This window comes from Bos javanicus, chromosome 18, assembly GCF_032452875.1.
Source record: "Bos javanicus breed banteng chromosome 18, ARS-OSU_banteng_1.0, whole genome shotgun sequence".
Lineage (NCBI taxonomy): Eukaryota > Metazoa > Chordata > Mammalia > Artiodactyla > Bovidae > Bos > Bos javanicus.
In genome coordinates this window covers 52,992,120-53,016,156 of record NC_083885.1, presented here as the reverse complement: position 1 = coordinate 53,016,156, position 24,037 = coordinate 52,992,120, and the positions used below count along the sequence as shown (strand labels likewise).

The window sequence follows — 24,037 nt, the reverse complement described above, 5'->3', positions numbered from 1 at the left end:
CACCTTCAACCTGGCCTTGAGTGAGAACTGCCCTAGCTCGGCCCAGCCTCAGTTTCCCTCCTTTGCACTCCCGAGGAGGAAAGTGCATCCTAGCACAGGCTTCTGGGATCAGGCTGTCTCCTGTTCCCGCCTTGGCCTTGGTCACACACTGCCTGTAGCTGGGTGACAGCAGGCAAGTCACACAGCCTCTCTGGGCCCTTTCCTCTGCAGGAAAACCAAAGACCTGACCTCCAGGAGCCATTGCAAGGTTTCCGCAGGGACAGAGCTCAGGACCTGCTGTGTGCTGGGGTCAAGGCCACTGGGGGCTCACGGGAGGCCAGTGGCCTAGCGGAGGGCCAGGGGAGGGTGACTTCTACGTGCCTGGGACGTTTCCTGACACTATCCCGTGGCCCCGGCGGGGCTCCAGCTGTCCCCGCCAGCCCGACTCAGCACTTGGTCGGGGGACCGGCTTGGTGGCGGGGGGGATATGGGCCCAGACCCTGGCGTGGCCCATACAAGGCCATAGGCTGGGCGCGAGGCATGCCTGGGTTCGGGGTGGGCACGATGCCTGGGCAGTGAGGTGAAGAGCTCAGCTGCCCTCCAGCCCGCTCCCAAGGGGCAGCCCTTCCCAGCCAATCACACAGCCCAGGCCCCCCCTATATAAGGCCAGGGCTGCAGGCCCTTCCTTTGGGTCAGTGTCGCCTCCGGGATACAGACAGCCCCTTCCAGCACCGCCCAGCCAGGTATTGCCCGGGGTAGGGTCCAGAGTGGGGTGTCTTCCATAGGGGCCAGAGGTCGAGCTGTCTCTGGAAGGGACCTTGCATGTTGTCCCCCACATGTCCCCGCACACAGGCGGGTCAGTGTGTGGCAAGGTGGTCCTTGTGTCAGAGAGTCCCCTCCACCTGGGAGCCCCTGACTCCTGGCCATGCCTTGTGGTCGCTGGGGCAAGCGTCCTGTGGGGAGACCCCAGGATGGAAAGGAGCCTTGACAGCCACCAGCTGTCGCCCCCCTGCAAGGGGCTGCGGGCTAGGCCTTGTTCATGATGGTCTGTCGCCAGAACTGGGCGCCGTGAGCCGTGGGAGGTGTCTGTGTATCACCTGTCAGGGGCTTTGCCTTGGTGACCTTGCCTTCTGCAAAGCGTGACCTTGTGTCTGTCTGACTTTCCGTGGCTCCTGCATGAGTCCCTGTATGCCGGTGTCCCTGAGCTGGGAGGTGTGCATGTGTGGGCCCGTTTACCCGTGCGACCTGGGGGTGCATACGGGGGTGTGCATGAGGGGCTCTGGGTTATGTCTGTTGCTGTCTCTTGGGCTCCCCCACCTTGCTTCCCTGCCCTCTCCCGGCCTGCCCCCAGAAGGGATGGAGGTGGGGACATGCTCTGAAGGGGGCTTTCTCGGCTGAAAGCCCTTGAGCCCCAAAGCCTGAATGCATGTGCTCCCGGCCACCCTGGCCCACCTGTCTCTGGCCTGCTGACGTGGTGCAAGCCGAGCCTCTGGAATGTGGGGGTGGGGTGGCAGCTGGGGGTGGGGAGAGGAGTCTGCCAGATTCTAAAAATAAATCCCCACGCTGGACATGAACTCCAAAGGCTTTCGTGGGTTCCATCCCCCCTTGGCCTGATGCCTCGGCCTTCAGCTCACCCTCGTGCCCATCTCCTTCCCACCGTCCTGCCCACTTCCCACCACCGCCAAAGGGTCCTCCCTCCTCCTGGGTCTTGGGAATAAAAGTAAGAACAGCACAGCAGCCACCCCTCTAGGTGTGCGCGCTAGTTTCAGACTCTTTGTGGCGCTATGGACTGTTAGCCCACCAGGCTCTTCTGTCCAAGGGATTCTCCAGGCAAGAATACTGGAAGGGGTTGTCATTTCCTCCTCTAGGAGATCTTCCTGATCCAAGGATTGAGCTCTCATCTCTTACATCTCCTGCATTGGCAGGCAGGTTCTTTACAAGGCCCCAGCTCCATGCCAGGGCCTGTGCTCCACTGGCTTCATGCTGAAGCTCAAAGAATCCTCCTGGTAACCCCATGGGAAAAGTTCAGTTCACAGAAGACAGAGGCTCAGAAAGACTGAGCAGTTGACCTAGGGTCACACAGCCCAGAGATGGCACGGATGAGATTTGAACCCAGCTCTGTTGACCTCAGAGGCTGAGCTGTTCTTAACTGTGCCTTGCAGGACAGGTGTCAGCACACAGAGGTGGGGGCGGGCACTCAGCCCTCACTCCCACCCTGCCCCTCCTCCCTCGACTGAGCACCCAGGAATCTTCATAAAGAGAATGTCCCTTCTCTGCTCACACACTCATTCCCAGCAACATCCTCCACCCTCACCAGCTCCTCATAATTCCAAACAACAATAATAACAATAGCAGTGTTCTTGCCTGGAGAATCCCAGGGACGGGGGAGCCTGGTGGGCTGCCATCTATGGGGTCGCAGAGTTGGACATGACTGAAGCGACTTAGCAGCAGCAGCAGCAAATTAATGAGTGTGTGCTGGCCCTATTTTAAGTGCTTCACATAATGAACTCATCGCATCCTTCCAACACCTCCATGAGATAAATGCTCTTCTACCCGCATTTTACAGGTGATTACTTTGAGGCACAGAGACGTTAAGTAACTTGCCCAAGGTCACACAGCAGAGCTGGGATTCAAAGCCAGGCTGCCTGATTCTAGAACCTACACTCTTATATATCAGTTATCATGTCTTATCACAGGCTTGAGGGGTTCTCCCCTCCATTTTTCCAGCTGGAGAAACTGAGTCTCTAGCAATGTTATTAGCCTGGGGTCACCAGCAGGAAAAGGCAGAGCTAAGATCCCAACACCGGACTGATGATACATCCTGTTGAGATGCAGGGGCTCAGAGAGGGGATCCCTCTGGCTCCAAGTCACACAGCCCAGGACTCAGGACTGGTCCTCAGGCCTGCCTGACCCCAAAGCCTGGCTCTGCTCTCTTGCTGGTCCCCGTGGATGTGACCTAACTTCCCCCTCCACGCCTCCCCACCAGGCCCCCCGCACCACCGCCACCATGCCGTTCGGTAACACCCACAACAAGCACAAGCTGAACTTCAAGGCTGAGGAGGAATACCCAGACCTCAGCAAGCACAACAACCACATGGCCAAGGCGCTGACCCTCGAGATTTACAAGAAGCTGCGGGACAAGGAGACGCCCTCTGGCTTCACTCTGGATGACGTCATCCAGACCGGTGTGGACAACCCAGGTAAGCCTCCTGGGGAGCGTCCCAGGGACTGTGGGGCTGGTGTGTGTTGGGGGGTGGCCTGGAGGCTGCCTGCCAGGCCTCAGCCCCACCTCCCTGAGCCTCAGTTTTCCCATCTCTAAAGTGGGAACCATACTCATGGGGCTGCTGTGAGAAATAGATGAGTTGAATGTTTGAGGGCCTGGGACAGGGTCTGCCAGATGGCAAACCACTCGCTAAATGTGTGTGAGTATCACGTGAGACTCCCCTGAGGGAAGCTATTGCATCTTCCAGGCCTCAGTTTCCTCACCTGAAAAATGGGCACCCAGGTTGGGAAAACATAGGCACGTGGAGTGGCTCCTGGCACCGAGTGGGCGCTCTGACTCTGACAGGGGCTTCCTTCTCCAGGAACACTCCACCAGGGCAGGTGGAACTGGGCAGGAGATCAGCTTCCAACCTCAGCCTCCAACTCATGACTGAGGGAAAAGGCCCTTTCTCTTCAGGCCTCTGTTTCCCCACTTGAGAAATAAGAAGGTGTTTTGTTTTGTTTTGTTTTGTTTTTTGGCCACAAGGCATGCAGGATCTTAGTTCTCCAACCAGGGATTGAACCCTGGCCCTCTGCATTGGGAGTATTGAGTCTTAACCACTGCACCACCAGGGAAGCCCAAGAGGGTCTTTCAAGCCTCTTCTTATAAGTAGGGGTTGAGAGTCTCTAAGGTTCTGAACTTTTTTAAGGGACGATCCCTTGATTTGGGGATTCTCACGTGGTAATATTTTTAGCAACTCACCCCCCAGACTCTCCTTTCTCCTTTGCCCTGCACTCAACGTTCTTCTCACCACCCACCCCCAGATACTGCCTCGATCTCCCCCAGTCTTCTCTCCCAATTCCTACCCACCCTCAGCCTCCTCAGTTTTGACCCGCAGTGCTCAGTGAAATCCCTTGCATGTACGCACGCATGCACACACACACCCATGTGTGCACACAAAGTCTACACTGGACCCAGGAGCCCAGGTCTTCCCCGTGGGTGACAAGCACCTCTGACCTCCGTCTGACCCCCCAGGTCACCCCTTCATCATGACCGTGGGCTGTGTGGCTGGTGATGAGGAGTCCTATACAGTTTTCAAGGACCTCTTTGACCCCATCATCCAGGACCGGCACGGGGGCTTCAAACCCACCGACAAGCACAAGACTGACCTCAACCATGAGAACCTCAAGGTCAGCTGCCCCAGGGGAAGGGCGGGGCGGGGGGAGGGGGAGGAGGCGTGAGGAGACACCCAGAGAGACAGGGAGACAGAGATGGAGAGAAACACAGAGGGAGATGGGAAGAGAGATGAACAGGCAGACACAGAAAACAGTCAAGGTGGGGAGAGAGAGAGAAAGAGAGACAGAGTCAGGGAGGGAGGGGGAGAGAGGCCATCGGGGAGGGAAGAACCAAAGGAAGCAGCTGAGAGCCCAAGAGAGCTGGGAGGGCCTGCGGGGGAGATTTGATTTTGGTGGGGAGGGGGCAGGACACACAGGATGGTCCGCCAAGCCCTGATCCCACCTGTTCCCTAGGGTGGAGACGATCTGGACCCCAACTACGTGCTCAGCAGCCGTGTCCGCACGGGCCGCAGCATCAAGGGCTATGCACTGCCCCCCCACTGCTCCCGCGGCGAGCGCCGGGCCGTGGAGAAACTCTCCGTGGAAGGTGAGAGCCCCCATCCCAGCTCTGGACCCCCTTGTGCCCCCATTTGCCAAAACACTGCAAGAACTTGATAATCACGGGTGCCTGGTGAGTGACAGCTGGCAGTATTACCCCTGGGGGAGGTCTAAGGGATGCTGTAAAGATTTGACACCCAACTGCGCCAGGGTCCTGACCTTCATCCATCTATTCATCCATCCATCTATCCACCAAGCAAACATTTACGGTTGTTCTGGCCCTGTGTGGGGAACTGGGGTTCCCATGATGAATAAGATGGACCAAGGTTACTGCTCTCACAGAGCTGTCAGCCTGGTGGGGAGATAAGAGGAATCACTGAAACCAACAGAAGAATAAGATCATCCCCAAATGCCCTGAAGCCAAGAAACAAGGGTTGTGGCACAGAATGACTGTGAGTAGCTATGTTGGAAAGGAGTTGAGACATGACTGACAAGAAGGAGCGGACCTGGGGAAGAAATCTAGGCAGGTGAACAGCAAGTGCAAAGGTCGTGGGGTGGGAAGGTGTGTTGGAGGAAGAGCAAGGAGACCAATGTTGCTGGAGCTGAGTGGGTGATGGGGAGAGGGGAGGAAGTGAGGTCAGGGGGTGTTGGGGTGGCCAGGTTGTACAGAGCTTTGTGGGCTGCTGGGAGGACTCTGGCTTTGACCCTGTGGGAAGAGGACGCCGTGGGAGAGTGGTGAGTAGAGAAGGGACAGGTTCAGACTTGCATGGATTCCCCTGGTGGGGAACAGTCGGTGTGCAGAGGAGGAGAGGCTGAGAAGGGCAGCTGCAGGGGTCCAGGCGGGGCCGGGGAGTGAGGGGAGCACTGGGATGGGGAGAAAGAATGGGTGTGTTTGGAGGTAGAAGCATTAGGGCTGGCAGGCAGTGTCATTCTGCTAAATGTTTAACAACTGGCTCTAAAAAAAAAAAGCAGCAGCCTTGATTTGCTGCCAGCAACTGCCAATTGCTCTGGTGTAAATTCTCCTACAGAGGCCCATGTTGAGCCAACCACGTGACATCATACAGGGATGGGTAATGGGAAGAGATGTGCAGTAGCATGTCATTATGTGGAATTTCCAGCATACAGATACAACAGGTGACTTCAAGAACATAGAAAATAGTAAGTGTAGTAAAGTAATTAGCAAGTGATAGTTCTGAGTACTTACCACCTTCACTTTAAATACTGGGTTGGCCAAAAAGTTCATTCTGAAAGATGTTATAGGAAAACTCAAATTTTTTGGCCAATGCAATATAGTTTGTTTTTGTCATTTATTTTTAACAATATAACATAGTATGTAGTATATGATATAGAACACATTATATAGTATATTATACAAATATGTATAACATATTTTACAATATGTGTATTATAGAAATACATTATACACATAATACATATTTGTCATGTCTTATGAAGATATGAATATATACAAATGCATATACGTATTATATATTTATTACATACATAATATACATGTGTGTGTATGCTCAACTGCTCAGTCATGTCTGACTCTTTGCAAACTCATGGACTGTAGCCCGCCAGGCTCCTCTGTCCATGAGATTTTACCAGCAAGAATACTGGAATGGGTTGCCATTTCCTTCTCCAACACTTAATACATACTATGTATTATGAATACCTATGAATATACACAAATACTATATATACTACAATATAATATCGTTTACTGCTGGCTCCCAGATTGCTGAGACTGACTCTGTCCTACCAGCCAGCAGGAGTGAGCACCAGCACTCTACTGCCCGCAGGTAGACTGACTGGACGTGAGAATTGGTGGCAGGCAAGGGAGAATCCACGCTTTTGGTCTTGAGCACATGGTGTGGGTGTTCCCAGGCCTGGGAAGACAGTGGAGGAGCGTGTTTTTTGGCGGGGGTTGCTTAGACACCTTTAGAACCTCCTCAGGGTCAAGGCCTAGGCCCCTGAAGGACAGCAGTGTGGGGTCCCCAGGGCCTCTGCACCCCACTTGTAGGGCAGGCTGTTGACCCCTCCTTCCTGTGGCCCCTCACCAGCCCTCAACAGCCTGACGGGTGAGTTCAAGGGGAAATACTACCCTCTGAAGAGCATGACAGAGCAGGAGCAGCAGCAGCTCATCGACGACCACTTCCTGTTCGACAAGCCCGTGTCCCCGCTGCTGCTGGCTTCAGGCATGGCCCGAGACTGGCCCGATGCCCGTGGCATCTGGTGAGGCCCCTTGCCCAATGCCCTCCTTTTGCCCCGCCTCCTCTAGTCGTCCCATGACCCTCCACGAGTCAAGACCATAACAGCAATTCTCCAGGGTAATCTTGCCCTCCACTCCTGCCTTCCCTGTGGTCTGAATGTCATATTTTAAGAAGCTTGTAACTCAGATTTGAACCAGACTCCCTAGGTTCAAATCCCAGGGCTGCCATTTACTAGCTGTGTGATCTCGGGCACGTACTTTAATGTTTCTCTGCCCCAAATCTCCATCTATAAAATGGGATCATAATAATTCATAGCTCTTGGGTTTCTTATGAGGATTAATGAATTAATTTATGCAAAGTATTGGTAAAAGTGTCTGGTATATAGTAAGTATCCATACTGGCCATTGGCATGATATTATTGCTAATTATTGTTGTTAGCTGGGCTTTCTATTAACTTTTTAATCCCCGATTCTGATGAAAGTGAAAGTTGCTCAGTCGTGTCCAACTCTTTGTGACCCTATGGACTGGAATTCTCCAGGCCAGAATACTAGAGTGGGTAGCTTTTCCCTTCTCCAAGGGATCTTCCCAACCCAGGGACAGAACCCCAGGTCTCCCACATTGTAGGCGGATTCTTTACCAGCTGAGCCACAAGGGAAGCCCAGGAATACTGGAATGGGTAGCCTATCCCTTCTCCAGTGGATCCTCCCGACCCAGGAACCTAACCGGGGTCTCCTGCATTGCAGGTGTATTCTTTACCAACTGACCTATCAGGGAAACTGTCCCCACCTCAATTCTGATAGTCAAAGGTTTTAAAAGGTTTTGAGAACCTCGGTTTCAAACAATTTGGAGAGTATAGATTGTAAGATTTTCAGTGTTTTCAGGTTCCACTAATGTCAGATTTTGTGATTCAATGGTTTCAAACATTTCCAGATCCTAAAGTTTTCCAGTCTAAGACTCCTTCTGCGATGTCACAATGTCATGGAAGGTTTATCAATTTTGCTTCTCGGTTTCCGTTTTTCAGCGATTCTGAGATTCTAAGATTCTATAATATTGTGCAAAGAATTAAGACCCTAAAAGCCACTGATCCCACGATTCGAGATTTCACGGGTCCTGTGACATTTAAAGGTGTAAGCTTCTGAGACTGTGAGATGCTCAGGCCACGTGCCCTTTAGGCCCGCTGCCCCCTAGCGGTGGACGTGTGTTTGCAAGAGGGAGGGGAACAGGGGGTCCCGCGGAGCCGGTTCCCTGACCTTTTGCTGCGCCCGATGCTAGGCACAATGACAACAAGAGCTTCCTGGTGTGGGTGAACGAGGAGGATCACCTCCGAGTCATCTCCATGGAGAAGGGGGGCAACATGAAGGAGGTTTTCCGCCGCTTCTGCGTGGGGCTGCAGAAGGTAGGTGCCTACCCTCGCGTGACTCCAAGTGACCTCCCCCCAGCGGCTTTCCGGGGCCCCGCCCCTCGGAACCCGGCTCCTCCCAGCACCGAAGCCACTCCCCTCAGCGGTGCTCCCCACTCGCTTTCCAAAGCCCCGCCCTCTGGAAAGCCGGCCCCACCCCTATCCTCAACCCCCCGGACGAGAACCGGCCTTCAAGGCGTCCTCAAGCCCAGCCCCCTCAGAATCCAGCCATCGCTTGTGCGGTTGGGCCCCTGCCCCAAGAATTTCGTGCCTCCAGGTTTTCCAGACCCGCCCTCTCGGACTCCTACCCCCACCGACATTCTCACCCCCTGTCCCTCGGATCCCTGCCCGGGTTGTGGGCGCATTTGGGGGCACCCGCAGCGCTGATCGCGGGTCCTCTCCCCCTACCTCAGATTGAGGAGATATTCAAGAAAGCCGGCCACCCGTTCATGTGGAACGAGCACCTGGGCTACGTGCTCACCTGCCCATCTAACCTGGGCACCGGGCTGCGTGGAGGCGTGCATGTCAAGTTGGCGCACTTGAGCAAGCATCCCAAGTTCGAGGAGATCCTCACTCGCCTGCGCCTGCAGAAGCGAGGCACAGGTACGGCCCAAGTTCCCTCCTGCGGCTTCCAGGGCTGGCCCTTAGCGGCGGCTGAAGGGGAGCGGCGGCATCCCCACGGCTTCTGGGGGTCGGCAAGGGCTGCTCCTCTGTGAGTTTCAGTTCTTCCTCTGACAATAGGCTTCAGCACGCCTTATCTCAGAGAAGTCCATATACCACCATGGTTATATGGTTGATATACACTGTGTATGTCCCTGGGCGCCTAGGGGCCTCACTTTCCCATCTGTAAAGGGGAAGATGGTCAGGATTCGATCCCAGGCAGCCCGGCTCCTGAGCTCAACTCCGTTACCCAGTGTTGGATGGTTGAGGGGTGAGGTACCTAAAGCCAGCCCGAGAAAAGACAGACGCTCAGGAAACTACATGCATTTAACACAGTAGGCATTCACCCAGTACGTCCGCCTGCGCGGTTGGCACGGCGGCCCGCGTTCCAGGCTCCGCTCCAGCATTTCTGCTGGCTCCTTAGCCCCTGCCTCCTACTCCCGCAGGTGGTGTGGACACGGCTGCCGTGGGCTCAGTGTTCGACGTGTCCAACGCCGATCGGCTGGGCTCGTCGGAGGTAGAACAGGTGCAGCTGGTGGTGGATGGTGTGAAGCTCATGGTGGAGATGGAGAAGAAGCTGGAGAAGGGCCAGTCCATCGACGACATGATCCCCGCCCAGAAGTAGGCGCACAGCCAGCTCGCCGCCGACTGCCGGAGCCCCAGCCCAAGGGAGGACCCAGCCCACCGGAGGCCCGCCCCTTCATCCTTTGCCCCGCCCCTTCCTCCTGGAGCCCAGCCTATAAACGTTTGGTCCACCTGGGGCTCTATCCATCCTTCTAGTTCCAGTTCCAACCAGAGTTCCAACCAATGGGCTCCAGACTCTGGGTTCTGGCCAGTGAAAAACCTCCCTTACAGTCTCCTCTTCTTTTTCCCCAAGCTCCGCCCACCATCGGGAGCTCTGGCTCATGGAGCTCACCTGGAGCTGTTGCTTTTTCTCTACTCAAAGCAACAAATAAAAGCAATGGTGGCCTTAGCGTTGTGTTTGATGGTTATTAGTACTGAAGGGGGAGAAGGAGGAAAAAGCTCCGGCAGTTGGCCACTGTGTGACCTCAAGGTGGCTTGTCGTCTCTAGGCAAGTCCTAGGGCTACACGTTTTATCCCACCTCTAAAGTGAAAGGGTTAGTCGCTCAGCCGTGTCTGACTCTGTGCGACCCCATGAACTGTATAGCCCGCCAGGCTCCTCTGTCCGTGGAATTCTCCAGGCAAGAATATTGGAGTGGGTAGCCATTCCCTTCTCATCTTTTCCCATCTCTAAAATGAGGCAAGTTCAGGGTACAGCATCTATCTGCGATCCAGAGAGGTGTGGTCCAGTGTCACACACTGAGCTTGGGCCCTTCCCAACCTCTGCTGCCAATCACTCATGCTCAGATCTCAAACACAGGATCCATTCTAGGGAGAAACGGAGGTCAAACGAAATATCTGAATTTGCCCTCCGGGCCTCTGGTTTGAAACCCTGCATGCATCTCATCATTATCTACTCCATGATGCTTTTTCCTGACCCTCTTTCTGTGCAATCTGACTTCAGATCTGAATGTATATATATATGCTGCTGCTGCTAAGTCGCGTCAGTCGTGTCCGACTCTGTGCGACCCCATAGACGGCAGCCCACCAGGCTCCCCCGTCCCTGGGATTCTCCAGGCAAGAACACTGGAGTGGGTTGCCATTTCCTTCTCCAAAGCATGAAAGTGAAAAGTGAAAAGTGAAAGTGAAGTCGTTCAGTTGTGTCCAACTCTTAGCGACCCCATGGACTGAAGCCCACCAAGCTCCTCCGTCCATGGGATTCTCCAGGCAAGAGTACTGGAGTGGGGTGCCATTGCCTTCTCCGTATATATATATACATTCATATATATATATACACAGCCCTCTATAGCTGCTACCAGTCTTTTCAATTTCCCTTGCTCTGCTCAAGCACCTGCCATGGTTTCCCACATCTCCTAGAATGCTCTATTACCTGTGCTTCTTCAAGGTCAAACAAATACACACCATCTGCCGAAGGCTCTTCTTCCCGGTTCTTTTCTCCTGATTCCTCTATACACTTTTCCATTCCTTACACTGTGCAATTCCCACCCTAATGTCTGCCCAAGCTGTTTCCTCCTCCAGGCTGGAGCTTGCGTCACAGCATCCCTGTGAAGTCTTTGAGGACGGGCCTTTTGGACAGCTTGGTTCTGTGAAAGAACAGGAAGTGGTCATGGGGTTGGGAATGGGAGAAGCGGGTAATGGAAGGTAAGAAACATCTGAACACGTATTGGGCGTCAGCCACGTCAACCACTTCTACTTGACCCAATAGGATGAGGCTTTCATTATCAAGCGGGTAGCAGGTGGGCTCCCAAAGAGACAAAGGTTTTAGAAGAAAATGTGAGGCAAAGTTAGGAAGACAGAGCCCGCCAGGGACCTGGAGAAGGCACTTTTTCCACCCTTAAGTCACACAGGTAAAGGGCCCTTAGAGATCAAGCAATCTCTCCATTTTCCAGAAGGGAAACTGAGGTCTAGGGATGGCCCCAAGAGTTCCCAGAGAGATTATGGAAATGGAAGAGACCCCAAAGGTCAGGGTATTCAAGGTCTGGTAGACACTGGGATATCCTTTAGAATACTGCCTCCAACCGAAGATCTCATCACTAATCCGAGCTCCACCCGCAGTGCCACATAGAGCACAGACCACGGTCCCAGCCAGCCAAGTCTGCCATCCAGGCACCTGTCAGCTACCGTGTCTGTCCCTCCCATTTTGCCTCCTAAGCCTGAAGTCCACCCCCTTCCTCCCCACCTTCTGTCACCCTGCCCTTCTGACCTGATTCCCTTCCTCCCTTCACAGAACAAACCTACCTGCCCGACTCTCTCTTACTCAACAACCTTGCTGTAGCTCCCCAGTACCCTCAGCACAAAGCCCAGGTAACTCTCCATGACCTTCAAGGCCAACCAGCCCTCCAGCCTCATCCCTCACAGTGACTCCACACTCAGTCAAGTCATATGCCATTTGCTGAAGGACTTGTAGTGTTGCTTCTCTCTGCTTAGAACTCATGCCTGCCCCCAACCCAGGCCCCCCAATTCCGCCATGCCTGGTTAGCTGCTCACCATTCTCCCTGTCCCAGGGGAGCTGTGCCTCCTCCTCCAGGAAGTCCTCCCTGGCGAGGGCAGTTTCCCTTTCTGCAGTCCCCCAACCCACCTCACTGACTCCAGAATCATCACCAAGGACACGGCTGCCTCCTCCCCTGGACTGTGAACCCTAAGAGGGCAGAGGTGGGGTTGTCTTGGCCACCACTGTGTCCCCAGCCTAGGGCTGGGAACCAGGGAAGAACTCAGGAATTGAGGTTTTTGTGACAGGGTTGGTTCCCCTGCCTCACCTTTTTTTCTACCCTTTCAACTACAAGCACCTTTCGGCAGTCCTGTTACGGCCTAACTCATGATAGGATTATGATTCTGCCTCAGACCCTGAATTTTTCAACACTGACCACCTTTTTTTTTTTTTTTCTTGAGCCAGCCACTCTTCATTTTTAGCCCCCTTCAGTTCTCGTTTGACTTTCCTGTCCGATGAAGAATACAACAGTTGACCCTACCATGACAACTGCCTCACAGGCAAGTGAGACAGTTTAACTAAGCTTCTTTCCTGCAAGCAACCCTCCGTGGCTCCCAGTGCCCTTGGATAAAAGCCCAGACTGCGCGCTTAGGCCCACAAGGCTCTGGTGAAGTGCCTGCCCTCCTGCGCTGGACAGCCCTTTTCTGCTTACATCTATCATGCTTCTACTTCCCTTATCGTGACACCTTGACTTTTCTTTGAGGAACCCCTCTAAGTCCAGCTCTAGGTACAGGCCACTCCAGAGTCACAGTGACTGGTTTGGGGTGATCACATGACTTATCCGGGCCAATGAGAGCCTGTCTTGGGACTTTTGCTTGAAGTTGGCAATGAGGAACTCTGCTATAGCCCCTAAACGGGAAGGATAAAAGCTTGGACTGCTGGTGTCACCGTTGACACCAGGCACCTATTGGATGAAACTACTAGAATGAAACTTACACTGAAAAAAGCAGAGATGAGCCAGCCTGTGGCCTGAATCCAGCTGTACCTAGTCAGGCACCCCTGGCCTATGAAATGAGCAAATACCTTTTTGCTTAAATGTAGATGGATTATTAGTCCTAATACAGCATTCCTCTTGCTAATTTTCCACCCAGCCCCCAACACAGCAGCCATACTGAAATTACCCACAGTTCTCTGAGCTATACCATGCATTCCCACTTCCAGGCTTCTGCCCAGGGGATGCCCAATACCTGGCCAACTCCTACTCATCCTTCAGAGCCCAACTCCAGCAGCAGTTCTTCTGGAGTGCCTTCCCCAAACCCTCTCACTTTCTCTTCTAGCCCAACCCCCTCCAAAAGCAATGGTTTCTCTAGTGTCTATCAGAACCCATGTCCCCCATAGACCTGGGCTCCCTGCATCTCCGTTTCCAGCACTGGGCCTGGATGGAGTAGGCACCGGTCAATGACTGTTTATTGAATAAATGTACTACTGGAGTAAGAAGTGGCTTAGAGTCCAGTATATCATGTGGGTGGGTATGTGAGTGGATGAACAGGGGTCCGATATAGGAACTGGGGCCTCGTGGATGAGGCCGAGTCCCTTCCTGCCCTCTTCCACAATCACCCTTGACCCCACATCCCCACTGCTCCCATTCTGCAGATGAGAAAATCGAGGCTCAGAAAGGAGAAACCACTGGCCCAAAGTCACACACCTCTTCATCTCACTTGCAGGTGAGGGCAGGGAAGGAAAACCCCAGGGTCAGCGTGGGGGAGGGGGGACTCTCCTAAGTTTATTGGGCATCAGGCTGCAGGTGAGGGGGCCGACAGGAGGAGGGTGGGGGGTGTAATAACTTAAAAACCAGAGGTGAGAGCGGCAGCTCCTCCAGAGATCTCTGCAGAAGGGAGGGTGTGGGGGTATTTACAAGGATTTGTACAAAGTGCCCCGCGCCAGCCTGGGGCAGGAAGGGGGGATTCGAGCAGGAGGGGTGGGGGAGGGGAAGGAATTTGCCTCTCTGACCCCCACTCCCGGCCCCCCCACACCCCAAATTCTTCAGTCTTTAGGCTCAGCAACTCTTCTTGTCCCTGCCCAAGGCCTAATTCTTGAGCTGTCGGGGAATGGAAGTTTCCTCAGTTTCCTTTTCTGCCCCGCTCTGCCCCCAAAGTCTCCTCAGGTGCCCCATGGCAGGGTGAGGGGGGACCGGGTAGGCTAGGGGCTCCAGGAAGGTGCCAGCTCCCCCCTGCGAAGCCCCTTCACTCTTCTCTCCTGCTCAGCGGGCCCCGGAGAACACAGAGGGGACAACCTCTGCCCCCAAATCCATTTCAGGGAAACTGAGGTGATGACAAAGGGAGAATCCCCTCCTTGACCCCCTTTCTCTGTCGAAGTGAAGGGGGCGAGGAAGAGGAGAGGACTCGGGGCCGTGGCGGCTCAGAGCTCGAGGTCGTTGGAGATGCGGGTGACGAGGGTGCGGAAGGCCAGGGCAGTGCCCGCCACGCGGCGGAAGAGAACTCCCCGCAGGCCCGGCCGGGGCAGCTGGCAGACCTCCACTTCGAAGTGGGACAGGGGCTCGGGCCCGCCCGCACCCCCGTGCAGGCAGGCCAGCAGGAACGGCTGTGGCTGGCGGCAGCGGCAGCGGGCGGCCGCGGTGGCCTGGCGCAGAGCTGCCATCAGGGCCTCGGGCGGGCGCGAGCTGGTCAGTTTCACACTCCAGGGGAATCGGAGCAACCTGGGGGCGGTTTCCGTTTGATCCCAAGGTAGATGGCAACTGAGGTGGGAAGATATGACGGGTTAGAGATGGGAGAGAAGATGAAGGTAACCCGCAGTTCCCACATTGGGACAGGCTTTCCTATACCTCTTCTCAAAACCTCTTTTACTCCAGGGGACGGTCTTTCCGCTGTACAAACAGCTGTCCACCTGGAAACGATATTTCCCAGCTTCCCCTGCAGCCAGGTGTGGTCTTGTCTCCAAATGCCTGGACGTGCGTGGAAGTGACCGTCTAACTCCGTATCACCTCTTGCAAAGGAAACTGTGTGCCCTGGACTCTCTTGCCCCACCTCCTGTGAGGCTGCAGCACGAGCTAGCGTGGACTGTGAAGATGACAGGGCTCTAGGGGTGAGGATGTAGGGGCCCTGGGTACCCGAAGGATCTCACATAACAGAGTGACCCTGCCAGCCTGGCCTGGACACACGGTTTGTGTGAGACAGAAACTTATTCCTGTTTGTATTTTGGGGTCTCTTCCCTATAGCAGCTCAATTTGTTTCCTAACATATCCTTCTTCTGGTAATAATCATTTTTCCTTTGGAGAACCAATTCTCACTCTAGACTAGGGATTTCTCATACCTAGGAGCAGTACTGTCTTCCAACGGATATTAGTAAATTTCTGAGGGCTTTTTGATTGTCAAAACGTCTTAGGAAGGGAGCGCTGCCTGCATTTATCATGGTGGAGGGCTGGTTCAAGAATGATACACATTCTGAAGTGTGTGAAAGGGCCCTGCCTAACAAAGAAATGTGTCTCCTAAAACACCAAGAGTGTTCTCCTTGAGAAGCATTGCAGATCTAGTCTTTCTGGTTTAGGCGGGGCAGACTCACCTCTCAGCTCCAAGGGTGAACACGTGACTCACTTCCAGGCAAAGAGAGCATTCCACATCTCTCCCCACACTCTGATTGGTTCAAAGATGAGCATGTGACTAAGTCTGACCAATCAGAGTACTCCACCCTTCTGGTCACAGGCATTGGTTTAGGGATGGACATGTGACCCAACTCCAGCCAATGAGATTAGGTCCTGGGACTGTTAGCCCTGCTGGGGAGGCTCCCTATTTTCACTGAGGTTTCTATACTGGCCCAGTGTTCTCGGCAACCATTGTGCCTCACTGGATGAGAGGGGAAAGGTGGTATGGTGTCAACAGGAGGAGGAGTTATAGATGGGAGAGGCTGAAGTTAAAGATGGTCAAGGGATGATGCTCAGGGATGGAGGTGGACATGAGAGGAAATCAATGCGGGGGTGCACAAGAGTAAGTGGCAGAGAAGAGGGGGTCATAGAAGCATTTCAGGAAACTGGCCTTGGAGGATGAGGCTCGGGCCCCGACCAGGGGTCTGGCAGGGGTGGTAAGGAGAGGTACTTACACAAGAGGGGTCTGAGGCAAAAGGGGGGGCACAGACACTCACCTTGTGACCTCAGGTCCCCCGATTCTCTCAGGTTCGTCTGTGACCCTACAGGAAGAGTGGGGGGATGAGTGTCTAATTTGGACATAAAGGGGCCCCCCCTCCCTCAATCCACTGCCTCCAGGACTCGGGTAGTCCTTGCCTCAGCCCTGGTTCCTCCCTGAGGGCTGGAGCTGGGCTGGGAGTCAGGATTTGATCTCCCTCTCCATACCCAGAAAGGGAGCCCATTCGGAAATGGTTAGTGCAGGTTGGAAAAAAGATACTGAAGAATTTGGAGGACAAAAGAGAGGCAGGGTGGGTAGAGACACACCTACATATAGGAGACAGACAGACACACAAACCCCTCCTTCAGCCTGTGCTCAAATGACACCTCTGTAGCGAGGCCTGCTCCATTTAAACTGTACCCTTCCTTCCCATATCCTGACAGGCACATCACCACCACCACCACCCCACCCCCATTCGTGGCTCTGTTTTTCTCCTTAGTACTTGCCACCACCTGATAGTCTATATACTTTATTTATTGTTTACTGTCTGGGTCCCCTAGTAGAATGCCCTGGGCAGGGATTTTATCCCTCTCGTTCACTTTACTCTGGGCTCACGATGGTGCGAAGCACACAGTAGACACTCAAAGAATAAAAATGATAGAAAACATAAAGTATTTTCCGGGGCAACATTCAAAGCCCAGTCCATGTATCACCTCACTTAGTCTGCACAACAACCCTGTGAGGAAGATACTGTTATTACTATCCCCATTTTAGGGGAAAGGAAAGTGCGGCCAAGAGAGGTTGAATCATTTGCTTAAAGTCTCTCAGAAGAGCTCAGGGTCTGAACCCTGAGTCTGGCTCCAGAGGCCAGACTATTATTATCTGAGTAAATGAACGACCAGAGCCCACATACAGACCCCCTACCCAACTCACAGCGCCCCCTCCCGCCAGGCCCGCAAACGGGTCAGACATGCAGACAGGGAGGCAGAACCAGTGAGAGCAGAGGTGGAGGGGACTTACTGATTTTGGATCCCTGGGGCAGAGAGGCGCCTGAAACGCAGCGGTTAGAGTTCTGCCGTTTAGAGGGATCGAGGGTAACCCTGTAGTGTGAGGAGGGAGGTGAAGAGTGATGGAGGAAGAGGAGGAGAAGGAGACGGAGATATCGGGGTACAGGAGGCAGAGTAGAGCAGAAGACAGGTTAGGGCCCATCAGCCCCCCATCCCTCTCCCTGTCCCACATGTCCCGTGGGGCTCACCTTCGGGTCAGTTTGGAGGTCAGCTTGGTGAAGAGGTTGGTGGTGGGGCGGGGCCGCCCAGTGGGCAGGGGCGTGGCTTCGTGGGCTAGTGTGGGGGAGGCGGGGGGCCCATTCTGCACGCCCCCACCTCCCCCGCCCCCTGCCCGCCTGTCTCGGACCTGGCCACCGTGGAAGGTGCTGCGGATGGTGGAGCCGCGTGCCAGGCGGCTCCGCTCCCCTGATGGGGGAGCCAGGCTGTGACTGGAGGGAGAGGCGGGGGGCACCCGTGGGGTACCCGAGCTGTGGGCAGAGAGGTACAAGTTAGGGTGGAGCTTTGAGGCAGGCCAGAGTCCTCAGTCCCTCTGATTCCTCACTGATCTGTCCTGAGATCAGAAACCTTTGCCAAGCTGGAACTCAGAGACAGGGCTGCGGTGCAGAGCTGTGTGGGTTGTGCCCTGCACACCCTTAGCGTTATTTGACTGACTCTTCTCACCTCCTAAATCATTCTTCCTTCAAACCATCCTTTCTTCAAGCTCTGTCCCCTCCAAACCATCCCCTGTCCCAACTCTCCTCTCTCCAAACTTGGCAATTGAATAGATTCATATATACTTTTAAATGAATCCCCTGCTATTTGCCATCCAAACCTCAGGAACCACATCAACTGTGCAAACACTTTGCTATCTGAACTTTCATTATTCAAACGTGGGAGAGGAATAGATGTGAACATCAAGGAAACTTACATTCATTATGAAAATTTTCAACAGGTAATAATAAAGAGGAAGGAACCCTCTCTCTAATTCTCAAGATTCTGTGTAGGCAGGGGTGGCTCTATTATCCTAGGACCTTCTTCAGGCCCTCTGACCCTCCCAGTCCTCACAGCAGAAGCCAGACCTCCAATTAATATCCTTCTAGGGACCCCAAGACCAGCCAGATCTCAAAGAGGGAGCCCTAATTGGCAGATACCATTACCTCTCACCCAGAATCCATACACAACGTTTTACTCTTAGTAACCAAACCCGTAAGAGTATAAACATTGCACATGGCCACCCAGCCAAAGACTACATGTCCCAGCTTCCTTTGCAGCTAGGTATGGTCATATGACCATGTTCTGGCCAATAGGATGTAAGCAGAAGTGCTTTGGCCCATTTCTGGGTCATGTCTTTGAACAGAAAAGCAGTTTGCACTCCACTGTCTTTCCACCCTTTTTGCTGGTTGGGAAATGGTGGCAACTGGTGCAGTGGCCTCAGATCTAGAGCTGCAGTCTCATGTTAAGAGTGGTCCTGAATCCTTGGAGGACCCTGCCTCCTACTTCTGGATCACAGAGGACTAAACCTCCACCTCATCTTCTGTGCCTTATGATCTCTTCACTCCTGAATCTATAACCTAACTATATGCTATCGCTTGGCCAGGACTTGGAGGCCATATATTATAGTGATTAACAGTACAGATTCTGGAGTCAGTCTGGAATCCTTGCTCCTTGACTTACCAGCTGTGTGGCTTTGGACAAGTTACTTAACCTATCTGTGCCTCATTCCCTCAGCTGTAAAATGGAGACACCAGGATGGATCTCATAGAATTGTTAGGGGCATTCAACCAGCTAACATGCACAGGCCCGGCCTACAGCTACTGCTTGATAAATGTTGGCTATTATTATTTTTATTTAATAACCCCCAAATAAGTTCTGACTCATCGAATGCCTACTATGACTCAGACCTTGTGTGAGGTAACAGGACACACCTGATCTCCACCGGATCCCTCTAATGGGATTGGAGGCAGAGAACATCAGCTCCATCTCACACAGGAGGAAACGGAGGCTCAGACACCTGCTGATGGTCATCTTGCTCGTGGAGTGCAGAGGCGAGATTCGGAACTCAGAGCTGAATCACCGCTTCCAAACACTACCCCCTGCCCCCACCAGAGTGATACCTACATCCCTGTATTGGGTGTTTCCCAGAGTGCACCTGGGAGTCACGCCCTCTAATCCTGATGGGTGGGAGTGTCATGATCCTGAAGCCCACCCCACTCTGGGACTTGAACTGTGATGTGAACCAATTCATTCCTTTTGTATGCTCCAGCCAGCCTGCACTAGTTTACCTCACTTGCCAGCTGAAGGAGCCTGAACCAACTCAGGCAAGTAAGTTTGAAATCCCGCCAACTAGAGGATGTTGAAGCTGTGACATTCTAGGGCTTCTCTCCAACTCTAAAAATGGATCATTCAAAAAAAATGAACTCAGGTTCCCCAGGCTCGTGGGCAGAGAGTGGGGCAGACTGCTTTGCTGGTGCTGATGACTAATTAATTAAGGGGGGAGGATTTTTCAGGGGGGTCTGGGACCGGGAGGACATGGGTAGATTCTGCCAAAGGAACGGCAGACATGCAGACTCCCCCGTCCCCACACCATACCTCCCCACAACGTCTAACATCTTAGATCAGGGGGCGCTGCTCACTACACCCCATCTCTCCTTCCCCGTTGCTGCCCTCCCTTCATACCTGTTTTCTTTGCCATTTGGCAACAAGGATGGGCGCTCAGCCCCCGGGCGTTCTGTGCAAACGTAGGTGTTTCTGCGGGTCATCATGCTGGGAGGGAGGTTGTTCTGTAGGAGACAAAGCCAGGAGGAGAGTGAGGGGGCAAAGGGACCCTCCTTAATCCCTTTTACCCTCTCTGGCCTACCTCATTAGGAACGAGGCAGGGGCCTATGTGTGAACCAAGAGTGAGTAGGTGATGGTTTACTTTGGCTAAAGACATGAAAGGTCAATGGGTCATGCCAGCAATGCAGGCTGAGAGTCATGGGGGGCCTTGGAGCTGGGAGGAGAGAAGGTCACGGCAAGTTCCCAGGGGGCAGCCTTGCCCACCTCCAGCCATGTCAAGCTTTTAAAAACATACTTATTCAGGCCACATTGAGAGGCATATGGCATCTCAGTTCCCGGACCAGGGATTGAACCCAGGCCCCCTGCGTGGGAAGGCGGAGTGATGACTGCTGGACTGCCAGGGAAGTCGCATCTCTCCTCCTAAAGGCCTTCGCACAGGCTGTTTCTTCTGCTTGGGTCTTCCTCCTACCTTTCCCTCTGACTCACTCCTAGGGATCTCTCAGGTGTCAGGTCAACATATCCCCACCCTGGGCCCTGGCTGAGTCAGCTACCTTCTTTGCGCTCCCAGCTACAGCCTTGTATTGTATTGGCCACATTGCTTTGTACTGACCACCTTTGTTCATACATACATCTCCACCCTGCACTGCACTGAGCTGAGGACAGGAATAGCGTATCAGGATTTTGTTGCCTCATAAAATGTGCTGGAAAGTGATCCTTTTTTCCTCTGGAAGTCTGCCTAAGATAGGTATTATTTCTTCTTTCGATGTTTGGAAGACTTCCACCAGTTTAGAGCCATCTGGGTCTGGAGTTTTCTTTATGGGAAAGTGTTGAGACTGCTCCGGTTTTCTATTTCTTCTCGGGTCAGTTTTGGTGTGTTTCTAAAAGACATTTGTCCATTTTGTCTAAACTGTCAAATTTACTGGCATAAAGTAGTTCCTAATATTATCTTTCTTTCTATGTCACAATGAAGCTCTCCTTTTCAGTTCTGATACTGGTGACTTTTGCTTGCTATCTTCTTTCTTTTTAAAAATTGAAGTACAGTTGATTTACAATGTTGTGTTTTTTTCTTAATTAGTCTTGCTAGGGGTCCACTGACTTTATTATTCCAAAGAATCAGCTTTTGGCTTGTTGACTTTCTCTCGTGTACATCTGTTTTCTCCTGTATTGATTTCTTCCCTTTATTATTTCCTTTCTTCTATTTTTTTGGGGGAGGGGGTAATTTGCTGCCCTTTTTTAGTGTCTTAAAAGTGTGGATGTATTTCAACAATAACAAGAGCTTTCATTCATTGAGTGCTTCCTGAGCCAGGCACTGTGTGAGGATGGCACAAGATCCTCCTGACAACCCAAGCTCTTTGGTAAGCTCATTTCACAGGGTGGCACAGTGAAGCTCAGAGAGGGGAAGTCACCCGCTCGAGGGGACACAGCTCATCAATGTAATTCAAACGCTGGTCTGTGCAGCTTCTGCATCCGGACCACCTTCCTGTAACTTGCTTCCACCTCTGTCTCCTGATGTTGAGGATGTTTTGGTTCCCTCAGCTTGTATTATAGCATTCTAGGGAACTGCAGAAGCCAGAAAGCCAAATGCTACGTTCCCCAGAAACTCTTCAGCAGCCCAGGTTCTGGGTATGAATGGGATCTGGCAACCTCTGCTCTTGTGGAGATCTGGAAGGTGGAAATGGGGTGGCAGCCACCTTCCTGCCCCCTCTGACATTTGCTCACACAGGCAAGACTGGGATGAGGGTCTCTGCTTCAGCAGGGCACCAGTGCCGCTTCTCCAGACCTCTGGGCAGCAAGAGGCTCTTCTGGTGGAGGATGCCGTTTCTGAGACTTGCATCGTAGCCCTGACTGTATGTTCTTGAACTGAGCAGAGCTCGAGGGGGCCTCAAAGGCGGGAGCTCCCTTGGTGGGTCAGTTCTGCCGTGGTAATATGCCTTTCCTGTAGGTCTGGTCCAGTGCCTGCTCCTCCAGCCCTTCCTACAATTGTGTAAGCACCACAGCTAATTCTCCATATTAAATCCTTCAAGTTGAAAGCACAGGGAATTTCTTTTTGACACTGAATCCTAACTTATACGCTAGAATTGAGTACGAGCTCAGGCAGAGAGCGCACTCATGTGTGTTGAATGAATGACTGAATGGATACAACAGAACCCTGTGCGGTGGTCTGCAGAACAGGAGGGATGGGAAATGACGGAGTGTGGGAAATGTCACCCAGGCGACACTGACAGGCTGGGCCACAGGCGGGGCAGCCAGGGTGCCATCCCCCCCAGCACCCCCCAACTCACAGGGGTGCTCGTGCTGTCCTTCCGCCGCTCTGGGATCTCTGCCTTGTTGGGGTTGTGGGCGCTGCTGACCATGGGGCTGGAGGGGGGCAGCCCTCGGCTCCCGCTCCCCGCAGCGCTGCAGCTCGCCTTCCGGCCGGGCAGGCGCTCCTCCTTCAGCTCCGCCTCCCCCGTGCTGGTTGGGCTGCGCTTGGGGTGCAGGGGTGCGGGGGATGGGCCACCTAGGAGAGGGAGGGGACAGTTTTGTGCTGGCGTCAGCAGAAAAAGCAAAAATCTGCTCTGGGTGATCCTGAGAACCTCAGAATTCCTCGCACAGGCTACTCTGACATCTAAGTGACACGGGTTCACGGACTCAGATGCTCCACATAAATGACACAATGCTTGTGCAGGTTATTCACTGAATCCTACTCCTTGTTCTTTTTTTCAGGCCAAAAGATTGGGAACAGCCTCAACACCCCTGAATAACTGAATAAGTCAAGATATCGCCACCCAATGGAATACAGTGCAACTATAAACAATGTTCCCATACAGAAAGATCTTCAAGACAGACTGTGACGTAGAAAGGGCAGGGCTAGGTATGACGTCTACAGTGGGCTACCATGTGTAAAAATGAGGAGGAAGTACGTACCTATCTATATCTATTTATCTGGACTTGTTTATAATGCATGTTGCCCAAAGACTATCACTTCTATTAAAAGGGAGAATATCTTTATGGTATATTAATATATTAATATTGCATTTATACATCTTTATGCATTTTCATATCTTTCTCATTCTTTTCATGTCTCTATCTTTATATATTTATATATGAATAAAACTTCTCCAAAAGAGCTCATATGAAACTGGTAACCGTGGCTGTTTCCAAATGGGACTGGGGGCTGGGAGAGACGTGTAGGACAAAGATGTTTTTACTGTCTACGCTTTCTGCACTATCGAGTTTTGAAGGATGTGACTATTAATTTCAAAAACAAAACAAATTTGGGTGCTCGCTTCGGCAGCACATATACTAAAATTGGAATGATACAGAGAAGATTAGCATGGCCCCTGCGCAAGGATGATACGCAAATTCGTGAAGCGTTCTATATTTAAAAAAAAAAAAAACAAATCTGGTCCCTTAGAACCTCTTCGAAATTTACGGTTTTAGAACCCAGGGGTTAAGGGTGTTCTAGAACTTCAGAGAGTCGGAACTTCTGTGTGTTAAAATTCAGAAAACTTAATGCTCAAAAGCCCCGGAAGCATCGCAAGCTCTACAGTGACACACACGGGCTCCCATCGACACCTTTCATCCCGTGAACCCCGGAACCCAGAAGCTCTCCATGTGGAGTATTTTTAAAGGTTAACATGTTCTAATCATAGATTGATGGAATCACAAGCTTCTCAGGGTCTTTCTGGGCCAATCTCACTATTGTACAGGTGGGGAAAAGGAAACCCAGGGAAGAGGAATGGCTTGACCATCCAGGATACTTCCTGCTCAAGACTAAGCTTCCCTGACTTCCCTCTTCCTGTACTAGTGCCTGTCCCAGGGTAAGGAACTTCACCCCCAGGAGAAGCAGGGATGCAAAAACTATAGAAAGTTGGAAATCACCTTGGCAGTTATTTAACTATTAAACACAGAGTTACCATATGACCCAGCGATTCCACCCTTAGGCACACACCCAAGAGAAATGAAAACAAAGACCCACAGAGAATTACTCACAATAGCCAAAGGTGAACACTCAAATGACC

At 52.7% G+C, this 24,037-nt stretch overlaps 2 protein-coding genes and 1 non-coding gene across 4 annotated transcripts in view; 2 read left to right on the top strand and 1 right to left on the bottom strand.

Annotated features, from left to right (window-relative positions):
• Positions 1-613: 613 nt before the first annotated feature.
• On the top strand, positions 614-10,039 carry CKM (creatine kinase, M-type). Its single transcript, XM_061388635.1, has 8 exons — positions 614-722; positions 2,966-3,179; positions 4,217-4,371; positions 4,711-4,843; positions 6,858-7,029; positions 8,280-8,403; positions 8,820-9,009; positions 9,513-10,039. The coding sequence occupies exons 2-8, from the start codon at positions 2,987-2,989 to the stop codon at positions 9,689-9,691; spliced, it is 1,146 nt and encodes a 381-aa protein (XP_061244619.1). The 5' UTR covers positions 614-722; positions 2,966-2,986; the 3' UTR covers positions 9,692-10,039.
• A 3,486-nt stretch (positions 10,040-13,525) lies between these two features.
• Positions 13,526-24,037, bottom strand: part of MARK4 (microtubule affinity regulating kinase 4) — a 30,075-nt gene continuing 19,563 nt past the window's right edge. The window contains exons 13-18 of one of the 2 annotated variants that reach the window (XM_061388634.1): positions 22,316-22,533; positions 19,935-20,038; positions 17,468-17,746; positions 17,233-17,312; positions 16,232-16,276; positions 13,526-14,831 (exon numbers count right to left, since the gene is read on the bottom strand). In XM_061388634.1, the coding sequence (XP_061244618.1) occupies positions 14,767-14,831; positions 16,232-16,276; positions 17,233-17,312; positions 17,468-17,746; positions 19,935-20,038; positions 22,316-22,533 (791 nt within the window). In that variant the 3' untranslated portion in view covers positions 13,526-14,766. The remainder of the gene's footprint in view (positions 14,832-16,231; positions 16,277-17,232; positions 17,313-17,467; positions 17,747-19,934; positions 20,039-22,315; positions 22,534-24,037) is intronic. The other variant, XM_061388632.1, reaches the window with a different exon arrangement.
• Positions 23,295-23,401, top strand: LOC133231221 (U6 spliceosomal RNA). Its single transcript, XR_009731096.1, has one exon. It is a non-coding gene; the product is annotated as a U6 spliceosomal RNA (small nuclear RNA).